Below are 23,134 nucleotides of genomic sequence, written 5' to 3'. Positions count from 1 at the left end.
AAGGTCCAAAGTCTGTCTGTTTGAGTACAATAACATTCTAACTACACCACTGGCAGAAATACTGCACTGCATACTCTTCACAGTCTCATGTAGGTAGGCAGTATCTTAAGTAGAGCTATTTTGACTGGTGGACAGCTTGAAGAGATATATCAGGGATAAACAAGTCCACTAGCCCTATTGTCCAGGGCAAGTGAAAGTGCTGTTCGGACAAGTGCATGTCCTACCCCACTTGTCCGATCGGGCAAGTAAGATTTTTCCATTGATTTTAGTGCAATTTTGATATACTTGTTACTTTTTACAGTCATGACATCAAGCAATTGTCTACAGAGAATTCCCTTGCTGGAAGTGAAAATGCATATACTAGGAACAGTGACATTTGAATTTTGGGCAAGTGAAAAATTGCTTCAGGCAAGTACATTTTTTATGTGCTTGCCCGATAGGACAAGTGAATTTTAGAAAACTTGTTCAACCCTGTATATGTAAACTTTAAATGTCGATTTCTGGTCAGTTTTATAAGATATTTTGAATTTTGACTTTGAAAAGATGTAAAATTTTCTGAAAATTTTTATTGAAACATATTATACAGGTAAATTTTTAATACGTACAGGTTTTACAATTGCATCTTTGTTATTTGTTAGACATCTAAATATCATGCAATCTTGTCTCCCAACAAGGTTTTTACTCGCTTAAATGATGAACGAAAAAACCACAATGTTCTTTTGTCCTTCATTGCGATTTTTACACACTAGTAGAAGCTCCCTTGCTGATTATGGACAAAACTCAAAAGGTTACCTTTCCATATGAGGATATTGGGGTGGTAAATAAGTTTGTGTAGTCTCCTTCCTGTAACATTGGGTATCTCCAGATTGTATCAATCCTTGTTGTTGTTGTTTTGTATCAACCCTTGTTGTTGTTGTTGTTGTTTACAGATTTGTTACATCTGCGAGGAGTCAGGCCGAGAGAGCAAGGCGAGTTCGGGCGCGTGCATGACGTGTAACAAGAACGGGTGCCGACAATCCTTCCACGTAACATGGTAAATCGATCATTCTTTCTTTTCTTTCTTTTTACATCAGGGCTCGAAAGAATTTTTTCTGCATACCTGCACTGGTGCAGGTAACAATAACTAACATAGAAAATTACCTGCACCTGACAAATTTTACCTTCCTCTGAGTTTAGGAAGTATGAATCATACTAAAATTATTTAGGAACCATTGCTATTTTTTTTTCTTTTATTCTAAATAGGTGGTAACAGTCAATGCAGCTAATAACAATCCCTATACATCTAAATCAAAGGAAATTTATTTATAAAACCCAGTACATGGACCAGTGCAGGTAGACACCAGAAATACCTGCACAGCTCCAATTTTACCTGCACTAACCCGCATATGCAGGTGGTATTTCTAGCCCTGTACATGTATGTTACCCCAAGAGGTATTGTTTTGCTTGTCTTTGTGTTTGGGTGTTTCTGTGATTATTTCTATACACTGTTTGCAATACTACCTTAGTAAGATATATAAAACATAAAACATGATAAACTAGAAATGCCACATTTTCGATGAAAATGCAGGATGTTTCTGAAGGGGAAAAAAAAAAAGAAAAATCGCCAGAAAAGAAATTAAAAAAAAAAACGATTGTCAAATGTGTAATGCCCTGTTCGTGAGATGGGAGAGGTGTATATAAAAGGTATATGTCTAAAGAGGAAAACAAAAGAAGAGAAAAACTTCCAAGGTGGGACCTTAAACATTATAGATGTAGTTGAACTACTCGCTGAGGTACACTACATCATGACGATTTAAGCTATGAAATGTTTTAGCTTCCTGACGTGATCAGCCGAGTGTTGATTGGCTGACCACAGAAGAAAGAAAAAGTACGCATGCCAGTAGGCCTGAAAACAAAACGTTTTCCTTCCGCAACATAATAAACATTCGCAGTTTCATGTATTCATGTAAATAGCAAGAAGTTTGCCCGATCAAAGAAAGTGGTTGTTACGCTTCAGTTAGAATTGTCCTACAGAACTTGCCACCTTGTAGGTATGCCCAATGTTTCTCATGGCATTTGTTTGTTTTCTTAACAAAAATGAAAAATGAAGAACGGATATAACCTGATGGCTGGAAATATGATCTTCCTTCCTACCGCCTTGATTACAGGTTTCAAACTCAGACAAGGGACATCTTATTCTTATCAACCTAAATGTTGGGCCTGGGTCTTGACAACTCTATTGAGAATGATGAATTTGTTCTTTGTATCACCTCAAGCTGTGCATGGGGCTTCTATAGACTGTATTGTCCCTGTTTGAATCAAGAAAGCAAAAGGAAAAAGTTTGTTTATCTCAGATTTTTTTTCCTGCGTGACTTTTCTTCTTGTCTTGGACATACCCACATAAGAAAACATTCAAAAATGTTACTTTTATTTTAGTTCCTTTTATGTATGAAGTGTAGGGATAGGTTTTTGTAGACCTTTCGCACTTGTCAGTCACTATAACAGATTGTGACATATAGCTACCACATGATGTATCGCAGTGTGGGACAAAAACTGAATTCACATATGTGGTGATATACATGTGTACATATAAAGTTGCAGGTTTTGAAACCAGAAAGCTCTTATTTTTGTCATTTTATATTATAGGTAGGCGATCCTTTTCCACATTTTCGATGTCCCTTTCGGAAGTTCAGTCTCTTATTTCAACAAGCCCGTAGGCTACCCAAAGCTAAATCTAAAGCACAGCTTGACACCATTGTCTCCTTGTACAAATGATAGTTCTAATTTCAAAATTTTAATATATGCATATATACCACTGGTCACAAAGACCTAGTTTGAGTGTAGTGTGTTTTTTAAGATATAAGCAATCCTTAGGACAACCATTCTTTTGTCCCTCAATAGATCCGATCGCTACAAAAGTTAGACCTAACTGTTGTATCAAATGTCACAAGTGACAAATCTTGTAATGTATCATAGGTAGAGAGAAGAACAGGAAAGGGGGAGGGGGGCGTCACTTACCATCTATCATTAGAAGATAGGATCTTTGGAAATCAAGTCTTTTGAGCTGTCAGTATAATTATGGATGTGAGAATGATTGAGTAGCTGCCTTCTTTTGTTGTTAGTCGTCAGATTTTGTAGTTTAACTTTCAAATGGATACATCTTGTTGAACTGTATGCCAAACTTTTTCAGCAAGGTTTATGTAAGTAGTTATGAATATTCTTTCGTTCTTAACTAGTGATTTTCATTGTCGCTGATTTTTTAAGTTTCTTAAAACCTTTCCTTGGTGTTGACAATAGATTTAAATGGTTGTTAATCATTTCTAAAAGAGCTGTCAAAGCTCTGCCTGTCTTGAAAAGTGCTTGTTACCGTAGACTCTGAAATTTACACGGCATCTTTTAAAATCGCAGTTTTCTTTTCTTTTCTGTCTTCTTTCGGGGCCAAGTCAACAGGATGTTTTAACATTTGCTCTATGGTACAAATTTTAATCGCTAACTCAAAAGATATTGGGAAATCTTAATTTTCACAGTTTAAAAGCATAAGTTTTTACTTACTGAACTGTACAGGGCTGAAAGCTGTCCTGTCAGATGTTGATTGAGTGCCTGAGTTTTTTGTAATTTAGTGTACTGAAGGCTGTCCTGTGACAATGTGATGGAGTGCCTGGTTATTTTGGGCTTACAATGCTATTGTGTTATATGTAGCAGTAACCAGTATACTGTAGAAAGTGTCATACTTACCAATAAAAGGATATAATGGATTTTACACTGCTGTGCATTTGTCAAGTCAAACTGAAATGAGGATATAGTGATGGAACAATGATTGCAAGAAAGATTGTAAGGGAAATCCTTTTTCCCAGTATTTGTTTCTGTCAAGTACCGGTATTAAACTAGAAGGGAATTTTGTATCTGATGAGTTTTGTATCTAAATGATGAGTTTTGAAAGATATTTCCTTACAAGAACCCCTTAGCTGTAGAATTTTATACCATAGTTTGAAAATGTATACGAAATATTTTTCATCTAGCAAAGACCAACAGTGCTGCAGTACGGGTATTTCTTGATAGGTGGTGCTCACGTGCTATATATACATATGTACAGTGATGATACAAAGTGTAAATGTTGTAAAGTACAACTCATTGTTGCAAGCAATTACAGTTCTAAGCAACTTCTTGAAGTTGTATGGCTATATTTTCATTTCCAGGCACATACTGTAAATGCGCAAACTTTCGCGGTGTTCAATGTTCGCGGTTTTCGCGGTGGCCGCTTAACCGCAAACTTAAAACCACCGCAAACATTTTGCCATGGCAGTAAGAAACTACAGTCCATGGTGCTACAGCAAACTTAAAACCACAGTGAAAAATCCCCTTCTCTTTCTACCACAAAATTAAATCCCTGCAAACTTAGATTCATTTACAGTGAGACTTTTTAATAGCATATTTAGTTTTATTGCATTATTCCATATGTCTTGCATTTACAAACAGTAGGAAAAAAAGTTGAGCAGTGTTTTAGTGTTTGCTGCACTTACAATGACCGCATCTGAACTGTGAGCAGCGACACCTGTCCTGCAGTACAATTTAAACCAGTCAGAATTGCCCTGAAGAAGGTGACAGACGGTCACCAAAATGTTGGTTTGAATAAAACAGTGGTTGTGTAAAAAGAGTCTCTTTATTCCATGTAAACCATTGTTCCAAGTTAACATTGTTTATGTGTAGGGCTGGGTACCGGTACAGAAAATTCAGGTCCAGGTCCGGTTCAGGTCCAAAGGATCAGGTCCAGGTCCGGACCTGAACCTGGACCTGATGCATTATGACTCATACCAATGGTCCATTTCACTACAAAGAGATCTATTTGGTGGAGTATTAGACTTACACTGGCGTTTTAAAATCCTACAACGCTAACTGCACCTGTGCGATTGGCTGTAAAACTTGGTAGAAATTACTATAAACTCTACTCTACTTCACTCTTGTTATTTTCTTCCGCCTGCAAGCGCCAAAACGTGTGAATGCCTGATAAAATAATCTGTTAATTTTCTAATCGGTCCAACATCCGGTCCACCACTGGTTTTTTCAGGTCCGGTTTTTCTGGACCGGTCCAATTAGAAAAACCGGTTTTGTACCGGTACGCTGTACCGATACCCAGCCCTATTTATGTGTATTTGTTATAGCTAGACAATTAATGATTTTGTGTCTTCTCCAGTGCTCAGATGGGAGGTCTTCTCTGTGAGGAACAGGGCAACTATCAGAACGTGAAGTACTGTGGCTACTGCTCCCACCACTACTCCAAACTGGTGAAAAATGTGAGTGCACGTGTAGTGTGTGGGGTCCTTCCTATAGTCACTCCATCTGTTTCAACTTTACTTTGTACAGTTGTGTATTTTGTGTGTGTGTATTTGTGTGTGTATCATGTGTATGTGTACATGTATGTGTGTGCTTGCATGTGTGTGTGTATGCATGTTGTATCTGTATTTGCATGAATGTGTTTGTGTATGAACGTGTTTGTGTGCATATGTATCTTTATGTGTTCACGTGTGTATGTGTGTGTGTATGCGTGTTTGTGTATGTGTTTGCATGTATGCGTTTGTGTTTGCGTGTACAGTATGTGTGTGCAAATGTTTGAGTGTGTGCATATGTTTGAGTGTGTGCATTTTTTGTTTATATGTGCACATTTATGCATGTGTGTGTGTTTGAGTGTGCACATGTGTGCATGCTCATCTTAATATGTTGTGTATGTATTTGTCTAGGAAAATGGCATTTTTCTTGCAGCCTTTGAAAATGACATGCTGTCATTTCATCTGAATTTGAATCACAGGTTGTATTATTATTTTGTCAGTAAAACTTTGTAAAACATGTTACACCATTGTATACAAAGTAGTCCTTAGAGTAAATATATTTATATGTTCCTATTCTACAAACATGTGGAGAACCAAAGTATTGCTGGGACAACCACATTTCTTCATTTTGGCAATTTATTCAGAGGTCTTTCCTCTAAAAAAAGGAATGATAAAATTCAATGTAAAGATTGGTGCTTGACTCTCTGTTTTCCTTGTTCTTTATTCCTGCTTGGCAAGGTCTTTTTGACTACACCTCCGGGGTGGGGCCTATTTTGTCTTGGTGCAAATTGGGGCTTCCAAAGTGTGCTGTGTAAGATATTGGGGCCATGGTTTAAATGTGGCCCTCTGTTGTCCCATGCAGGAACTTGGTTTTCTACAAGGCCCAGTTGATCCGCAACAGCAAGTAAGTATTCCTGACTCCAATACTGTCATTTCGTGGGGTCAAAAATTACCGCCCAGAACTTATTTATTATGATGATTGTGTCCAAGTATTTGTGTTTTTATGTAGCAGATGTTCACAGCAATTGGTTGAGTAAGAGTCAAACACAACGTCAGAATACTTGACACACTGTTATCGAAAAGCTAATTCTGAATGTTAGTGTGCTGTAAATTCATTTATTTTTGCAGGCCCCTAAATAGAAGGGAGGTTTTCTTGCAGTGTATTAAGTTGAAACACTTTAGACTTAGTAGTACATTGGACTGGTGCATTCACATTTTACAGGTGATCACAAAGCTTTAACCTAATAATTAAATTTATAAGGACAATTAAGGGCTGACATTACAGTTGGACCTCTACATAGGGAAGCATGATAAAATACACCAAAACAAGGCTTCAGAAAAGTACTAACCCCAATTTCAATCTTAAAAAAATTTCTCCACCAGACAGTCACAAGGGTCATCTTTGTAACCATTAAAAGAAAACAGAGGGTTATCCAGCTCAAACTCCGAGGAATCCCCGCTCTATGAAAGAAACCTCACCTTTGACCCCAGTTTTCTCCTGATACCACCAATATGACACAACAACTAAAATCCTTCCATGCGCCACCTAAACTGCTAAACTGAGCAAATTTTGACCAAAATGGGAAAGATTAGACCTTACCTGTTCCTTCTATCCCAAAAAGTCTCCAGGTTGGGCCAAAATTTTCAAGGAAAAAGAAGATTTTAAAGGATTTTAAGTCACACCCAAATCGTCTTCCCATTTTGTGCCTTCTACCGCGCAACTCAACTGTGACGTCAGCCCTTAAACCCATCTGCAATGTGTTTTAAGACACATTTTTTTTCGTCTGTGGACAGAAATTTCTTCCACAATGACACTTTTCCTGTCGTATTTACAAATGATATCTTGCTTAGATTGTAAGTTTGTAAGTGAACAATTTCCAGATTTCAATTTTTTTTTGCTCAAAAAGTAGTCAGATTTTTCATGCCACATATTTTCTACATTGTAGTTTAATTATGAGCCCCATGCAAACTTAGTAAAAAACAACAACACATATTTGATGAGACTAGTCCTTCATATTTTATGGATTTTATGAATTTTGAAGTAAAATCCTTGTATTGCCAATAGAATTTTTTTCTGACCTAGTGATTAAGGAATATGTAAGGTTTATATCTGAAGTGATTTGCAAGTTGAGCGCAGAGTCACCACAGTTATTGAGGCCAAAGGTAAATTTTTATGCTGTTTTACCAGCATTGTAGAATGATGTGTTGTTATAATTTAGTAAGTGTTCTTCTTGTCTTCGATTTCACAGAAGAAAGATTCCAACATCAAACCTATCCCGGCGTTTCGCTACCAGTTGACAGATTCGTACACGCCCCCGGACCGCCCCACCCCAGCGCCGTCAAAACCTCAGCAGAGACATAAAAAGGCTGACCGCGAGAAAACGGTGAAACCCAAGAAGCTTAAGGTTGCGGAGACGGCCACGACGTCGGCGCCCGACACCCCTCCTAGCTCCAGCCCGGCCGCGATGAACAGTATGTTTAGCAGCTCCCTTAGGAGCTTAGAAGAAACCACCCAGAAGTTTACGAGTGCGAACTTTATCGAGAGCCCCGGGCCGCCCCAGCTAACCCCTATCCAACCCAACTACGAAGGCCCGCCGGTCGTACTGAAGAAAAAACCCGGTCGGAAACCGAACAGCGCAAAAAATGTGGCTTCAAACCAGAACAACAATCAGGACAAAAACTCAGAAAGTTCCATCACGTCGGCTTCAGAGTTCCACGGTTTTACCCCCATGGATACGAGTCAAGATTCCGACAAGCAGTCCCGGACGTCGGACGATAATAACTCCAAGCCTCCCACGCCACAGCCTCGGCCGCCATCTTTGACATCGAACCACTCGAGCGCGTCGGGTCCGTCTGAATCTGCCAATCAGAGAGTTGCCACACCCGTGTCGGTGGCATCAACCACGGTTTCCGTGACGACGACTTCAGCCATATCAACGACAGCGTCCAAATCGTCCGCGGCCGTTTCCCCGCACCAAGCATACGAGAGCAGTTTCCAGGACTTTATCAAATCCAAATATGGCACGGGTGCCGGGAGCATGAATTCTACTCCTAGTCCCACCACTGCGGTAGCGACAGCAACGACCACAACAACAGCGGTCACGTCGCTACCACAGGAAAACTTGGCTTCGTCTAGCTCGCAACCATCTCAAGCCGTCAAGCGACCGCGGGCGGCCAAGTCAGGCGACAAACCCGAGAAGAAGAAGCACAGAATCAGCAAGAAAAAGCACGACGGCCCGGGAAGACCCCCGAAAACGAAAACGGTGAAAGAGTTGGTGACCATGCAGCAGCAAGCGGTGGAGAACGCTCAGAGAGCGCTACAGAGTCCGACGGGAATTCAGAGCGGGTATTCGAACCGGGACAACGTGACTACGATGTACGCTAGCGCGTTGGGACAGCAGAACGGCCCGCTGTCGCAGGTGTCGCCGACACAGTCTACCTCATCCAACACCTCTCCTCGTATCCCATCAGGTAGGGACAGTCTCTCAGCTTCACTGGACTCTTCTTACTGATATCTGTTTCTTTAACATCAGGTAGGGACAGTCTCTCAGCTTCAATGGGCACTTCTTACTGATATTTGTTTCTTTGACAACTGTACATTATCACACCAAAATACACCATATTTTGATCTTTGGAAACACAATTGTGATAAAAAATGTAATTGTTTATATCAAAGAACACATAACTAAACAAGTTTTCAAATTTTTCCCTGAACTTAATTTTGTAACGTTGTAAGTTTTTCAGGACTTCTCAGACACATTGTTTTCAGCCATAGGTTGAGATAACTTCTCGTTCAACTAGACTTTAGAAGGTACTTGGAGAATTTAGTAGAGTACTCAATGCTTTTTGGTGTGTGTTGAAACTGCTTAAAGTTAAAGTATAGTACCTTTTTACTTTATAAGGTTGTTATCTATTGGAACGCAACACCTTCTAGAGTTTGATCAAATCACAGTCGACTTTGACATAACTTTATTGCACATCAATTGTATGAGGTACAAAGTATGGCATCTACATAACTACAGTGCTATAACTTAACTTAAGGCTTATCTAACTAATACAGGAGTTGTAGTATGGGATAAGTTTCTTACAATCATTGGAGGCTCTTACAATCATTTGGGGAATTTCTAATGTCAAAACCTTCTTTGATATATTTTCCTATATCTGCCATGCAGGGATTGTCACATGTCATTATGTATCTGAATTTGCACTTCAGGTCCATTTGGATAAATCCTTGTGTACAAAATGACAGCCTTCTGTATAGAGAATTGCGTATATCGACATGATGTTAGCTGTTCTATGGATTATACCTTATGGTCATAAATTGGCACATATGCCTACCAACTTTGCTTACAGTTGCAGAGCCCAGAGAAGTAGAGATTCAGACAGACGACCAAATCATATTCCAGCGTCTAACAGAAGATGGTTCGTTAGATATCATACTATAAAAATTGATACTAAGGATTCATTGGTGACAGCTCCTGTTCTTCAATCTCTACAGTGGAATTTCTTGTGATTTTAATGTATGATTTTAGCCACATTGACTTTGTTTATATGGATGACATCTGTGCACATCAATTCATGGCTGTTTTCAACAAAAAAAGATTGACCAATTTAAAAGAATTACTTCATAATGGATCCATGTGGGTGTAATGTTTTTGGCAATACTTCCAGGGAGGAGCCAAAGCTACGTACTAATGTCATAGAATTCTAAATTCAGTTTCAAAGATATAGAAGATGTGAAAAAACAAAAGAATCCATTGTACGGTATACACCTTTCTCACGCGGCGGCCATGATAGATCCAAGAAGAGGTCAATGAGGCAAACAGACAAAACTTATTTCTAAAATCAGGTCCCATTTAGTTTTCCCCCAAACCACACAAATTTTCATGATATAAGATGGAATAATAAATATTACAAGAAGTGTTATGCACCGAAAAATGTAGCAATTTAGAGTAGTGTAGACTGATCCCATAGTCCATTAAGAGATGCAAAATAAAAACATAATAATGCAAATTATTAACGAATTTGCAGCCATTCACTTATTGGTCGATTTCCTAATTGGCAGGCTACCATTGGTCGAACTGCTAATTATGATGGACAGCCTTTTGTTTGCCACATTGAACTCGTTTTAGATCTATCATGGCCGCCGCGTGACAAAGGTGTATACCACACTCTTTGAGTCAATTGTTAAACCGTCCTGACCACTTCTATTGCATAATAAACGCTAACTTTTTTTGCCAAACTTTCTCATTTCATTCGCACCCTCCAATCAGTTTTGGGTTTCCCAGAGGATGTCATCCATATAATCAAATCAACATGGCCTTACTAATTCTTGGAGTAAGGCTGATCCAAAACAGGAGAAGCATGTCCTGAAAATATGATATGTGGTGCTGGTTGTACATGTATGAGATTATTTGCAAAATTGCATGGTTCTGTGTGTGACAGTTATTTTTCTTAGCCTGGAATCCTTCCTTTACTACCCCTTGTTATCCCCTATGATTGCTTCCCTGTCCAATACAGAGGTCTTGCATACACGTATATCTTCCTTGAATGTGTAAATGCCAATCATATTTCTATCTCTATTAAACATAGGATGGATACGTGGCAATTTTTTTCTGTATATAACTTACTACACAATACATGATGTACCTCAGAAGCTAAGACCATCGAAGTTTTTCCAACATTGCTACATTTCTCTACATCCTGTGGTGTCATTTTTCTTATTATCACAGTTATTGTGCAACCAATCCCGGAGGAGACAGTAAACCAAACTAACCAACTGTCAGACCTTGAAAAGAAGTGTTTTTAAAAAAAAGTCTCATTCTCTTTTGATCAGGCGGTTTGCTGAGTCAGATGCAAGCGAGGGACAGCCGCCCTGCCCACCCCTACCAGCTCAACATGAACCATGCCACCTTCTCCAGTGAACTGCTCAGAAGAAGAGGTAGCTATTGGACACCAAAAAATACTGTTTTTGGCAAAAGCTCTGTGGCGGAACCATTTAGCACCTTCAGCACAAAGACACACACAAACAAACACACACACACATATGGAACCAGTTAGTACCTTATGAAAGCTGCATGAACTTGATGAAGTGACTAAAGTGCTAACCAGAAACACAAACACATTGACCCATTATGAAGTCATGTTTTTGGCAATACTTTCAGGTCGGAGCCAAAACTGCATGAAGTAACTTAAGCACAAACATACACACGGATCCATTTATGATATAATTTTTCTATGATAGCTCAGAGAGAACTTCACCAAATCTGTATGACCCCAAAAAAATTGTTAGATCCCTGTTGGTAAAAACTCTTTTGGTATTAAAAACTCTGTTGGTATTAAATCAAACTTTTTTTTTAGATAAAGTCTAAGTCCTGGGCTGAAAGTTTTCTCACTACCCCATGACAGATTTGGACGGGGCATCTGCAGTCGACCCCCCACCCCTGTCCACCCCTGGTGTTACAGCGCTCAACGGACCCAGACACCCGTCGGGCGGCTCGTCGCGGGGTCCGATGTCACCAAGGTTTTCGGAAGGACCAAACCATTCCATGTAAGTTTATGAGACACACGCAACGTTGGGGAGAAAAACCTAGGTCAACTTTTGCTTTGTGTGAACATTTCAGGCTGCATTTCTTAGCCACATATCTAACGGAAGCATTTAAGTTTGGAGTCAAGATGCTTGGAAGTTCCTTGATGCATGCATTCAGATATCTGGAATATGGAAAACGTATATGGAATGCTTGAAGCTACACTTAAAAGTTATATTTAAAGGTTTAATTTTTATTGCATGCTTATGATTAGGGCTGGGTATCGGTACAGCGTACCGGTACAAAACCAGTTTTTCTTATTGGACCGGTCCAGAAAAACCGGACCTGAAAAAATTAGGTGAACCGGATGTTGGACCGATTAGAAAATTGACACATTATTTGATCAGGCATTCACACGTTTTGGTGCTTGCAGGTGGAAGAAAATAACAAAAGTGAAGTAGAGTAGAGTTTATAGTCATTTCTACCAGGTTTTACAGTCAATCGTACAGGTGCAGTTAGCATTGTAGGAATTTAAGATGCCAGTGTAAGTCTAATACTCCACCAAACAGATTTCTTTGTAGTGAAATGGACCAATGGTATGAGTCATACTGAATCAGGTCCAGGTTCAGGTCCGGACCTGGACCTAATCCTTTGGACCTGAACCGGACCTGGACCTGAATTTTCTGTACCGGTACCCACCCCTACTTATGATGCATTCCAGGCAACCTTTCCCGACCAGTATAGAACAACTGTTGGAGCGACAGTGGAACGAAGGGTCCCAGTTCCTGATGGAACAGGCCGCGCACTTTGACAGTATGTACCATTCTCACTGGCTTACATGTCTAGCAAAATCTTTTAAAGCCTTCTAAAGACTAGCTGTATAGAAATTCTTGCAAATGCATTTGATGAGCCTGGAGAGAGTAGGCTATCATTTGAGGGTAAGTTTGTATGGCTTTCAAGGTAGCAGAACACAGTATTAATGGGCAAACCCCGGGGTGTATGACGCGGGTACATAAAATAGTACGGATAAACTTGTTGAAGGAGAGGTAAAAAGCCTTATTTGAGGGGCAGCCAGATATAGCCTGTGCTACGTGGTCACGGAAGGTGTTGACTCTGAGACTGCATGGTTTGGATTGTGAAAGTTTTCTATTTCGTGTATAAATGCGCCCCATTATGCAACTGCCTTTCTAGCATGAGCCGGCTGCAGTTCTATGACCTCCGCAGAGGGGCATTTCAAAGAGGGCGTGAGAAGACGATACGCCGACAGGATTTTTTTTGTTTTTTAATATTTTGTGGCTTGTACCTTCAACTCAAACATATCGGATTTTGGTATTCCCAAAGTGCACCCTAGTATATTTTTCAATGCGTCGAAGCTAGTCACCTTGAGGCCCTTAACTATAGAAATCCCCGTAGGCCGAAAACTGTGTTCTGCTACCTTCAAGTTTTAATTCTTGAGATAATGACACATTTGTTTTCTCCACTTCCCCATTGGGTTACATGTATTACTGGGGAAAAATTCTTAACAGTTTAGTCTCCCCTAAAGGGAGTCGACCATATAATCCAATCAACTTGGCCTAACTCAGAGAAGACATGAAGCTACGTCGGATGTAGGTTAGACATCTAGGTAATAAGATACGCCAAAAATTAGTTACTCAATCAACTGGATATGGTTTTGGAAACGGTCAGACTTTTCAGCTTCTACTATCCAGTAGTTTTTGTCAGTGACACTGAAGAGATGTTGTTGGAGAACACTTTTATCCTAACTATCATCCAACAAGATTCAGTGACACTGACGAAAACTACTGGATAGTAGTTGAAACGTCTGACTGTTTCCAAAACCATATCCAGCTGCTTGAGTAACTATTTTTCGACGTGAGACATGTAGTTATCTAATTTTGCGGTCCCTTTGTCTCCCCACCTGTTCGGCAAGTTGCCACCCTGCTGTCGTGCCTACACCAGCTTCGCCAGGAGAACCAGCGGTTGGAGGAGCACGTTCACACGCTGCTGGCACGGCGCGACCACCTGCTGGCCGTCACAGCGCGGCTGTCCGTCCCGCTCAACGCGCAGGGCACTCCGCACAACTCCCCCGGACACAACCCCCTGCAGGGGATCGCACTGAACGGGAACCCTCACCGCAACACGGGGAACAGTCCGTTACCGAGCACGCCCCTGCAGAACCAACTCCCCGCGGGTGGGGTGGGGGAGCCCCACCCGTCCCCGGTACAGGGGCGCTCCCCCGCGTCCAACCCCGGACCCAGTCCTCAGCGGAGCCACGCCGAGCTCAGCCTCTCTATGCAGGACATTAACCAGCTCTCCGCCGGGAGGAAGTCCAAAAGTCCCGGCTCCTCCCAGAGATCCAACACCCCCCAGCAATCCCGCGCCAACAGGGCGACCCCCAACCACCAACCCAAGAACATCTCGCCAAACATGGCGGCACGCGATGCTTCGATGTTGAACCACGTGTCCGACAACAGCCCCGAATCCAACCCAAACCACAACAAGAAATCCGGCCTCGGCTCTGGTCTAGGTCAGCTCCCAGCCCAGGAGTCGAACCCACACCCCTCTGTTATCAGTGAGATAGCCAAGGGTCACGGTCATGTCAAAGGTCAGAGTTCACAGGACAACCCAGGTCATCACCAGGTCATGAAGGGTCATGGACATGAGATGATGCCGGGTGCAGGGATGCCAGTTATGATGGCAGGGAGGTGAGAAAACTCTTCTAAAAAGTTCAAAAATGATTGATAAGAGAATGATGCCAGATCTGCATGTTGTTTGTATCTAGTGATTTTCCGCACAGTTTGAAATTTTAGCAGCTGGTGTCCTCTCAACCACTTTGTGATTGTTAGGGATCACCCAGAGTTTTTAGGGTACTGTACTGTCTAATGTTGTAGATTTTAGGCAAAATGTACCCTCGATTCTCAGACTATTTTGAAATCTAGCAACTTTCTGGCCAATGGTTGTTATGGTTTGATGATGTGACACTGGCTTAATGCACTACTGTAGCGAGCGCAATTGCCCCCTATATGCCGCGCGGAAAATGACTCCCACGCGTTACGGGCCGCGATCGGCCAACTAAAAAAATTCTAGAAAAACAAATTTAATACTCACAATCACCAAATTACTTGTGCTTTTCAATCAATATTTTATCTCTATGTGTACTAAATTTCTTTTAAAAACAAGTTACCGATGTTTAGTTAGAGCGTGATTAACGGGCAGGGCCACCCGGCTGGCGAGCTACGCCCGCGGCGGGCACCATTTCCGCCGAACGCAAAAATGCGTTCCACACTTTGACCCCGTTTCCGCCGGATATACCGAGGATTATGGTCCATAGAAACTTCATGAATGCATTATAGAGACTGTGGGGAGTATTCTGGTGTGTGCCGCAAATTTCTACGTCCAAGGTAAGTCTATTTATGACTATTTTAAAAACTTTGACCACGATTTTTCCCCCGATAGAATTAAATTATCTATTTGCGGCACCGGAAATACGATAGAACATGTTCTTAGCTTTATTTTGATACCAGATTTATAACATTTACTTTGGTATATACACGGCGGAAATCGCTATTTTCAGTGCTGTTCTTTGGCGGGAAGCCGCGCCGCGGGGCGTGGGAGGGGGGCGTGGCGAACGCAGTGTTATTCACTGGCTCCTCACACGTTTCTTGCATAGAGAATTAAGTTAAGTGCGTACGTACTATGAGGCTAGATGGGATTTAGTTTTCAGAATCCTGTCTGATATCTTTTGGTAAGCCATTTAATTATAACTTTACATTTCTTCTCAGTTATGATGCCAGAGAACCTGTTGTGACTAGTGCCTAGTAGTGGACTTCTCTTCTATCTTCTTCTTCTCTGTACTTCTTCAAATCATACAAGTGACACAGAGGGAAGGAATTGGACAGGTGAGACAATGATTTGCAAGTTTCTTTTTTCTCTGTTGTTGAAAATTGTTATTCAATTTCACAACAATATAAAAGAATTAAAACACTTTCTTCACAATCATGTACATCTATTTAGGTAAAGGAATAGTTCAGTTGTGAATTTTTGTACTATCATTCAGTGTTGCCTGAAGATGTTTTCTTTGTTTTATTATCTTGTATATTATATCTTGCTAATTATTTTTGGTGATTTTACATAGGCACCATGGCCACAAATGGAGATATCCTACAGTTCTGTGGACAACACAAACGACTCAAGGTGAGAGAGAAGATGGAACTGCTCAAGGAAACATTCACATCCATTGACAGCAGGGTGGAAACTAAAGTACTCTGGAGCAGTATTTCACGCCTAGCAGGGAAAAGGAAGAAATTGTCGAAGGATAAAAAGGAACTGAAATCTTTGTTAAATCAGACTTTCAACTCCCCAAAGCAAAACCAAACTCCACAGTCTCGAGCTCCATGGACACCGAGAAAGAAGAAACTTGCAAAGCATCTGGAAGAAGCAAGAATGGCCAACAAACATTTGAAGAAGAAACTGGGTAGTGCAGAAGAATGGAAGAACAATATGCAGTGTGTGCAAACAGAGCTGGAGACTTTGATCAGTGAATATACAGCTGCTGTGCAAGAATGCGACAAGATCACTGAGGACACAGAAGAAAAAATGAAACTGATGAACAACAACAATGGGGAGCTGGAAAAGTACATCAAGGAAATAGAGAATGCTTTTGACTCTCAATCAAAAAAGTTACAAGACGCAACAGAAAAACTGAGCAAGTGGAATGTAAGGAACTTCAACAAAAGGGAGAAGTCAAAAAAAAAGAAGATCTCAATCTGTGAAGAAAAACTGAAACATCAAGATACACTCATAGCAGAGATGATGGCAAGGATTAGGGACTTAGAAGTCACCAACAAAAAGCTGACTACAGAAAAGGTCCACCTACAGAAGAAAGCCTCAACACTGAAAGCAAAGCTGAAAATGGAAAGTCCACAAGCTATTGTGTGTGCTAACACAGAAAAGATAGACAAACTGGAGCAAGAGAAGCGTGAGCTAGAGGAAGAAAACACCATGTTAGAAGATACAGTGAAAGCAATGAAAACACTTGAAACCAAACATGACAAGGGATATACAAACCAGATAAGGGAAGTTGTGATAGATCTGCTGTCCAAAAATGTGAGTGTCAAGCATGTTAGTTCTGTGATAAGAACAGTTTTGGAGAAACTGGCAAAGATGAACATCACAGGACATTTACCTTCTGAGACTTTGATCAGAACTTTGGCTGTTGAAGGACGAATGCTCTCAGTGATACAGGCAGGCAAAGCCATGCTGGAGGGTCACGCAACACTTCACAATGACGGGTCAACACAGGAGAAAAAGAAATTCAACACTACAAGTGTGACCACTCCATCAGGAACCCTGTCACTAGGACTATACGAGATGGCCGAGGAGAATGCACAGGCTGTGTTCGAAGGCAACAAGCAGACGCTGAAGGAGGTAGCGGAAATTCTGGCAAAATTTGACAGTACTGACCCAGAAATGGAACTGACCAATCTGTTATCAATGATAACATCAACGATGTCGGACAGAGGTTCAGTAATGAAAGCATTTAACAGTGCTTTTGAAGAGTGGAGGGGGGAGATAATCAAGGACACGTCAAGCTCAGTAGAGAAAGTCAATAACTTTTATTGTTATATGCACGTCCTTATCAATATGGCTTCTGTTGCACTTGATGCATTAAAATGTTTCGATGTGTGCGCCATTGAAAAGAAAGGCATGCCAACCAAAAATGGAAGGGCTGTCACTGAGGATGCACTGTATGCAGCTTGTCGCACGTTTCAAAAACAGTGCGATGAAAGAACGGGGCAAGCGGCGGCTTTCCAGGCTTTCCTGTATGGGAAGGAGCCAGGTAGAAAGTGCCAGTTTTCCAAATTAATCGGGAATAGATGCAACATCCAATTTGTGAATGGTGCGGCTTTCTTCTTTCACTTGGAGGACATGAGGGAGTTCTTAGAAATCTGGAAAGGTGGTGGTACCCTAAGTATGTCCCACTCTTGTCTGCAGCAGCACTTATCCAACAAAGTTGCTATCGCTGGATGCAGGGCGCTAGGTATCCTGGAGAAGAGAGTGACCACGCCAATGTGGCAAGAAATCTTAGCTGCTACCAGCATCCTCGATCTGAACAGACAGTCTCTCACAATGAGAGCGGAATTTCTTAGACTATCAGAGGACGCATCAGAACTACTTGTGCCTGACAATAAAACCATATTTCCCGGCCGGGAGGTGGTTGATGAGGATGATGTGTGCCATGCCCTTCTTAAAGATTCTGAGGATGCTGAGCTGGATGCTCTCACCATCAGTGCCCTGGAGCTGATCTTCTCGTCCTGGGTGATTCTGATAGAAAAACAGCTCACCGACTACTTACCTGGAGGAATGTATGATAATCCTGATGAAAACCTGAAACAGAAATCTAAACATGTTCCCACAACAAATGTCACATGTGAAAGAAGCATTGGGTACCGAAATAGGTTACACCAGCTGAAACCATCTGCAAAGACCTTACACATCGAATCACTGCTTCTACTCTCTACAAACCACACAGTAGACTGGCTGGGAAAACTGTCTGAAGATGACAAAGAACGTGCATTAGAGACAGCTCGAAAAGCTGCTCCAGGATGCATCAAGAAGCAGAAAGAACGAGAACAGGAAATTCTGAGCCACCGCCTCGAACTGCTGAGGCAGAAACAAGATGAGAAGGAAAGAAAGATAAGAAGGGTATCCCAGGAAAAATCCAAGATTTGTGAAGCAGTAAGGCAAGGTGGCGGTGAATGGAAGACTCCAGAGGAGGTTGAGCAGAGACTCTGTGAGTGTGCAACTGATTCAAAGAAGAAAGAGAAGATCCTTGCACAGCTCAGATTTCACAAAGTAGTTCTGGAGGACCCTCTACCAACAGACAAAAGATACTTGGTTCAGCAACAGATGACTGTGAATGGGTCGGTGAAAAAGTTTTCAATGTCAGAACTAAAGGAAAACTTGCTTGAGCTGATAGGTATGAACACTTTAAGATGCAATAACAACAATGAGGAGGATGAAGATGAGGACTCAGATCAGGAAGTTGAACAGGGTACAAAGTACATGGCTACGGACAGACGACTAGAACTGATACAGGCAGAAAAAGCAAAACTGAAGAAGAAGCGAGACAAGCAAAGAGAGAGACTTTAGGAATTTGTTTGATTATATTTGTTGTAATATGGCTTTGAACAGAAGACTTGAACTGATAAAGCAAAAGTGAAGAAGCGAGACAAGCAAAGAGAGACAGTAGGAATTTGTTAATATTTGATATGATATTTTAGATACAATAGTATTCACATATTTCTGCAGAAAAAAGGTATGACTTGTAAAAATGATGTAATTAATATGCAAAAAAGTAATTGATGTTAATTATTTATTTATGAAGTGGATGACAAAAAGTTAAATAAGTAATCTTGAAGTAATTAAGTCAAAAACAGTTGAAAACATAGTATAAGTGCATTTTTTTCTCAAAGCCATGAATTGATTGGATTATTATTTATTATATGCATTATTGGTCTAATTAATATGCAAATATGTTAAATGATTATACAACAAGAATTGGTATGATAACTTGAACTTGCTGGTCACCCATGCTGTGTCAGCTGACAATTGTATAATATATGTATTTTTTAAATGTATCTTCTGTAATTTATGAAAGCTGCAGTGATTAGAATGCTGAAATTGGATTATTTATATTATCTAAAACACTAATCATATACTAATTAGAATACTTAAGATCATCTATTTGTTAGCTATATTGTGACAGCTGCCAGTTCCATTACTCCGTTTAGAGGTGGGCATAAAGAAAGTGTGTATGTAGATGATGTCTATCCAATTTGATGGTTTTGTCTAATTAATATGCAAATATGCAAATCAGTCATTACATAAGAATTTATTTGCAACTGACACTTTGCTGATCATGTAGTGACAGATGTCTGAGGTAACCTGAGAGAGAAATGTAGCCTGAATGTGTAGAGGATACCTGAATATAGTATGTGATATTAACCTAATTAGTATGCAGACATACTAATTTCAATAATTAACATAATCTAAAACACTAATCATATACTAATTAGAATACTTAAGATCATCTATTTGTTAGCTATATTGTGACAGCTGCCAGTTCCATTACTCCGTTTAGAGGTGGGCATAAAGAAAGTGTGTATGTAGATGATGTCTATCCAATTTGATGGTTTTGTCTAATTAATATGCAAATATGCAAATCAGTCATTACATAAGAATTTATTTGCAACTGACACTTTGCTGATCATGTAGTGACAGATGTCTGAGGTAACCTGAGAGAGAAATGTAGCCTGAATGTGTAGAGGATACCTGAATATAGTATGTGATATTAACCTAATTAGTATGCAGACATACTAATTTCAATAATTAACATAATCATTTACTAATTATAGACTAAGTGTACTGTCTACTTGCTGGATTTGGTTAGACAGTTGCATCAACTTGAATGTCTGTTGGTGTTAAGAAAATAAATCATGCTAATGATGCATATAGTGTGTGTGTAGTGTATTGATTTGCTCTAATTACAGGTCCCTCCGGTGCCATTTGGGCCCCATTGAACTAATGATTAAGGTTTTCCACAAAAATACCCAAATTAATTACTTCAAAATTTAATTTCTAGACTTAAGTTCATCCGATTTGAAATCCGAAAACGGCATTTTGTTCGGGGCTGCAAGAGCTATAATTTAAGATAGATTTCACTGTGTTATCACATTAGGAAAAAAATCACCTGTGCTAGCTAACTACTGGTTAAAGTTAAACAACAACATGCATATGGCAGTCACTTACTGGTTCCTTAGCTACATTGTACATCAAATGTTGTATTCTAGTGTTTTGTAGTTATTCCATACAAGTGGTAGAAATAACTCGCCTGGTATTACACTCTAACTAGAGCACTGGTTAAAAGCCCTGGTTGTTTTCATTGCTGAATATTGGCCTAAAATGTTAAGAAAGGGTTTTACATGTACATGTGTTGAAGTCTAAGTCACACGGCTCTTAGACAGAATGATACTGTTTCTGAGAAATCTTTGATCCATGAACTGATACAAAACATAAAGTATATACCAGACCTTAAATGTGGATGGTGCTGTAATAGTCTGAAGAAAGCAAACGAGCTAGAAAAGGAAGGCTATAAGGCTGTTAGGATGTTTTCATAGGCACAATGTCTCACTGATACCACCTGTCATAAACAGGTGGTATTACAGCTAAGGTTTGTCTGCATATCTAGATGTAATTTTTTCCCATTCCACTCATTATTTATGACCCCATGTTGTTAATTTCTGTGATTGAAAATACACAAAAATACAAGGCAAGGAAAAGTTTTTCTTGTGCAGCACAAATTCCTGACATGTAAATTGTGTGTTGCACATGTTTAGGGAGATGGGGACACTACAGATGTTGTCGGACCAGCAGAGACAGGCTCTGTTCTACCAGCAACAACAGATGAGCCAACTACTACAGCAGCAACAACAGCTCAGTCCGGTAAGGCCTAGGAAAAAAATGTTGTGTTTCCTGTTTCAGTCCTGAAAAAATTAGGGTCGGTAGGTAGGGGATATCTTTTTTTTTTGTAATTTTTTTTAGGCTAGCCAAAAATCTAGTGATACATATTACAATACAGTTGAACAAAGGAAACTGAAATGCATGAGGACATTTGTCTTTCGATGTCAAACTTTGATTTTGTGCACAATAGATAGGACAAGCAGACTGTTTTTACTTCAATAGGAAGCAGGCTGAATAAAAATTCTAACTGGAAGCTATGTGACTCCACTGCCCACCCAAAAAAAAGTCTAGGGTCGGCAGGTTTTTCTAGGGAAGGTAGGGAAACAGGAAACACAACATTTTTTTTCCTAGGCCTAAGGCAAGGGCAGGGGGTGGGGACCTGGGGGGTGGGGACCTGGGGGGTGGGGATGGGATACGAGTTAGGGAGTAGAAAAGTATTTTGTCTTAACTGTAAAACTAAATCCCTGCAAACATAGATTTGTTTACAGTGTCTGTGTGTATTTTCGTCCCATTGATTTTCCCAAGTAGTCCATACCATATCAAATCAAATTGAATCACACTCATCTAAAGACATTAGAATTGATGGTCAGGCAGGGTTCTAGCTTGTGCATTTTAGTGTGATGGGCCGCTACGCTACAATTTGTGACCACTACGCTAAAATAAGGGCCACTATGCTAATTTTTAGTGTAGTGGTGCTTTGCTGTCATTTGCTTGTTCAACAATGTTCAAAGTCTGAACAATGAAAAATGATGATATTGCCATTCAAAACTGACCAAAAAATCCTTCAAATTACTGTACATGTGATGTTCACAGAGTCCCAACTTTTAACTCTACAATTTGTCAAAATCTCACCGTGGAGGGGCCAAACCCCCCTTCCACACCAATCTCCTGATTGGTTGCTTCGCTACCATGCCATTTCCACTACGCTGAAATGAAATCCTGGCTAGAACCCTGAATGGATTAGCATTGCTGCAGTGTACTTGAATTACCGTGCATTCATGTTGAGTCTTATTCTTTATGCCACCTGGACAGAAAGCAAGACAGGTGAGGAACAGTTCAAATTTTCATTCTGGAAAAAAAACCTTTTCTGAGTCTGACTGCTGTTGAAGTTTCACATGTCCCATAATGCACGTGTGTCACATCATGCATTTCTGTGTCCCATAATGCATTTCTGTGTCCCATGATACATCTCTGTGACCCCTAATGTATGTCTGTGACCCATAATGCATTTCTATGTCCCAGAATGCATTTCTGTGTCCCATGATACATCTCTGTGACCCCTAATGTATGTCTGTGACCCATAATGCATTTCTATGTCCCATAATGCACTCTGTGTCCCATAATGCATTTCTGTGACCCATAATGCATTTCTATGTCCCATGATGCCCCAGGAGCTGGTGTACCAACTGATGCACAGACAGATGGTAGCGGGGATGTTACAGCAGGGGATGGGGCCGAGCGATGGTCACGGGCCAGCGGGCATGGCACAGATGGACGGCCATGGCCCGCCGGACAGTAGTACAGCAAAGGTACGATTTCATGTCTACGCCATAGTCATGACATCCACTGGGCACTGCAAAACTGAGTTGGGTGTGCGGAAAAAAAATGAACTTACAGAACCTGGTATACCAAACAATATATTCTTTTTTCGTGTCTTGACATTCAAGTGTCAAGTTCAGTTCAGTCCGTCAGAGAAGTTTCAGAAAAGGTATGCCAAAAAATGAATGATCATATGTATTTAGATGTAGATTTGCCGACTGATTGCCATATTTTGTTGTACTC

General features: G+C 40.5%; 2 protein-coding genes across 8 annotated transcripts in view; both read left to right on the top strand.

The window, feature by feature from the left end:
* The window catches only part of LOC118423728 (protein AF-10-like), a 40,980-nt gene that overhangs the window by 14,046 nt on the left and 3,800 nt on the right, over window positions 1-23,134 (top strand). For 3 of the 6 annotated variants that reach the window (XM_035831929.1, XM_035831928.1, XM_035831924.1), the window contains 11 exons: window positions 930-1,033; window positions 5,171-5,270; window positions 6,166-6,207; window positions 7,553-8,774; window positions 9,657-9,725; window positions 11,140-11,244; window positions 11,712-11,853; window positions 12,552-12,643; window positions 13,752-14,535; window positions 21,229-21,334; window positions 22,744-22,881. In XM_035831929.1, the coding sequence (XP_035687822.1) occupies window positions 930-1,033; window positions 5,171-5,270; window positions 6,166-6,207; window positions 7,553-8,774; window positions 9,657-9,725; window positions 11,140-11,244; window positions 11,712-11,853; window positions 12,552-12,643; window positions 13,752-14,535; window positions 21,229-21,334; window positions 22,744-22,881 (2,904 nt within the window). The remainder of the gene's footprint in view (window positions 1-929; window positions 1,034-5,170; window positions 5,271-6,165; window positions 6,208-7,552; window positions 8,775-9,656; window positions 9,726-11,139; window positions 11,245-11,711; window positions 11,854-12,551; window positions 12,644-13,751; window positions 14,536-21,228; window positions 21,335-22,743; window positions 22,882-23,134) is intronic. The other 3 variants (XM_035831923.1, XM_035831925.1, XM_035831927.1) reach the window with 3 other exon arrangements.
* Window positions 14,716-20,344, top strand: LOC118423729. 2 transcript variants are annotated; one of them, XM_035831931.1, is made up of 3 exons: window positions 14,716-15,231; window positions 15,613-15,729; window positions 15,966-20,344. In XM_035831931.1, the coding sequence occupies exon 3, from the start codon at window positions 15,971-15,973 to the stop codon at window positions 18,980-18,982; it is 3,012 nt and encodes a 1,003-aa protein (XP_035687824.1). In that variant the 5' UTR covers window positions 14,716-15,231; window positions 15,613-15,729; window positions 15,966-15,970; the 3' UTR covers window positions 18,983-20,344. The 2 variants fall into 2 exon arrangements, with proteins under 2 accessions (XP_035687824.1, XP_035687823.1); XM_035831930.1 differs by having other exon boundaries at window positions 14,716-15,729.

Source organism: Branchiostoma floridae, chromosome 10 (genome assembly GCF_000003815.2).
Source record: "Branchiostoma floridae strain S238N-H82 chromosome 10, Bfl_VNyyK, whole genome shotgun sequence".
Classification (NCBI taxonomy): domain Eukaryota; kingdom Metazoa; phylum Chordata; class Leptocardii; order Amphioxiformes; family Branchiostomatidae; genus Branchiostoma; species Branchiostoma floridae.
Note: the sequence above shows the minus strand (reverse complement) of the source record. Positions and strands in the feature narration are given on the sequence as shown.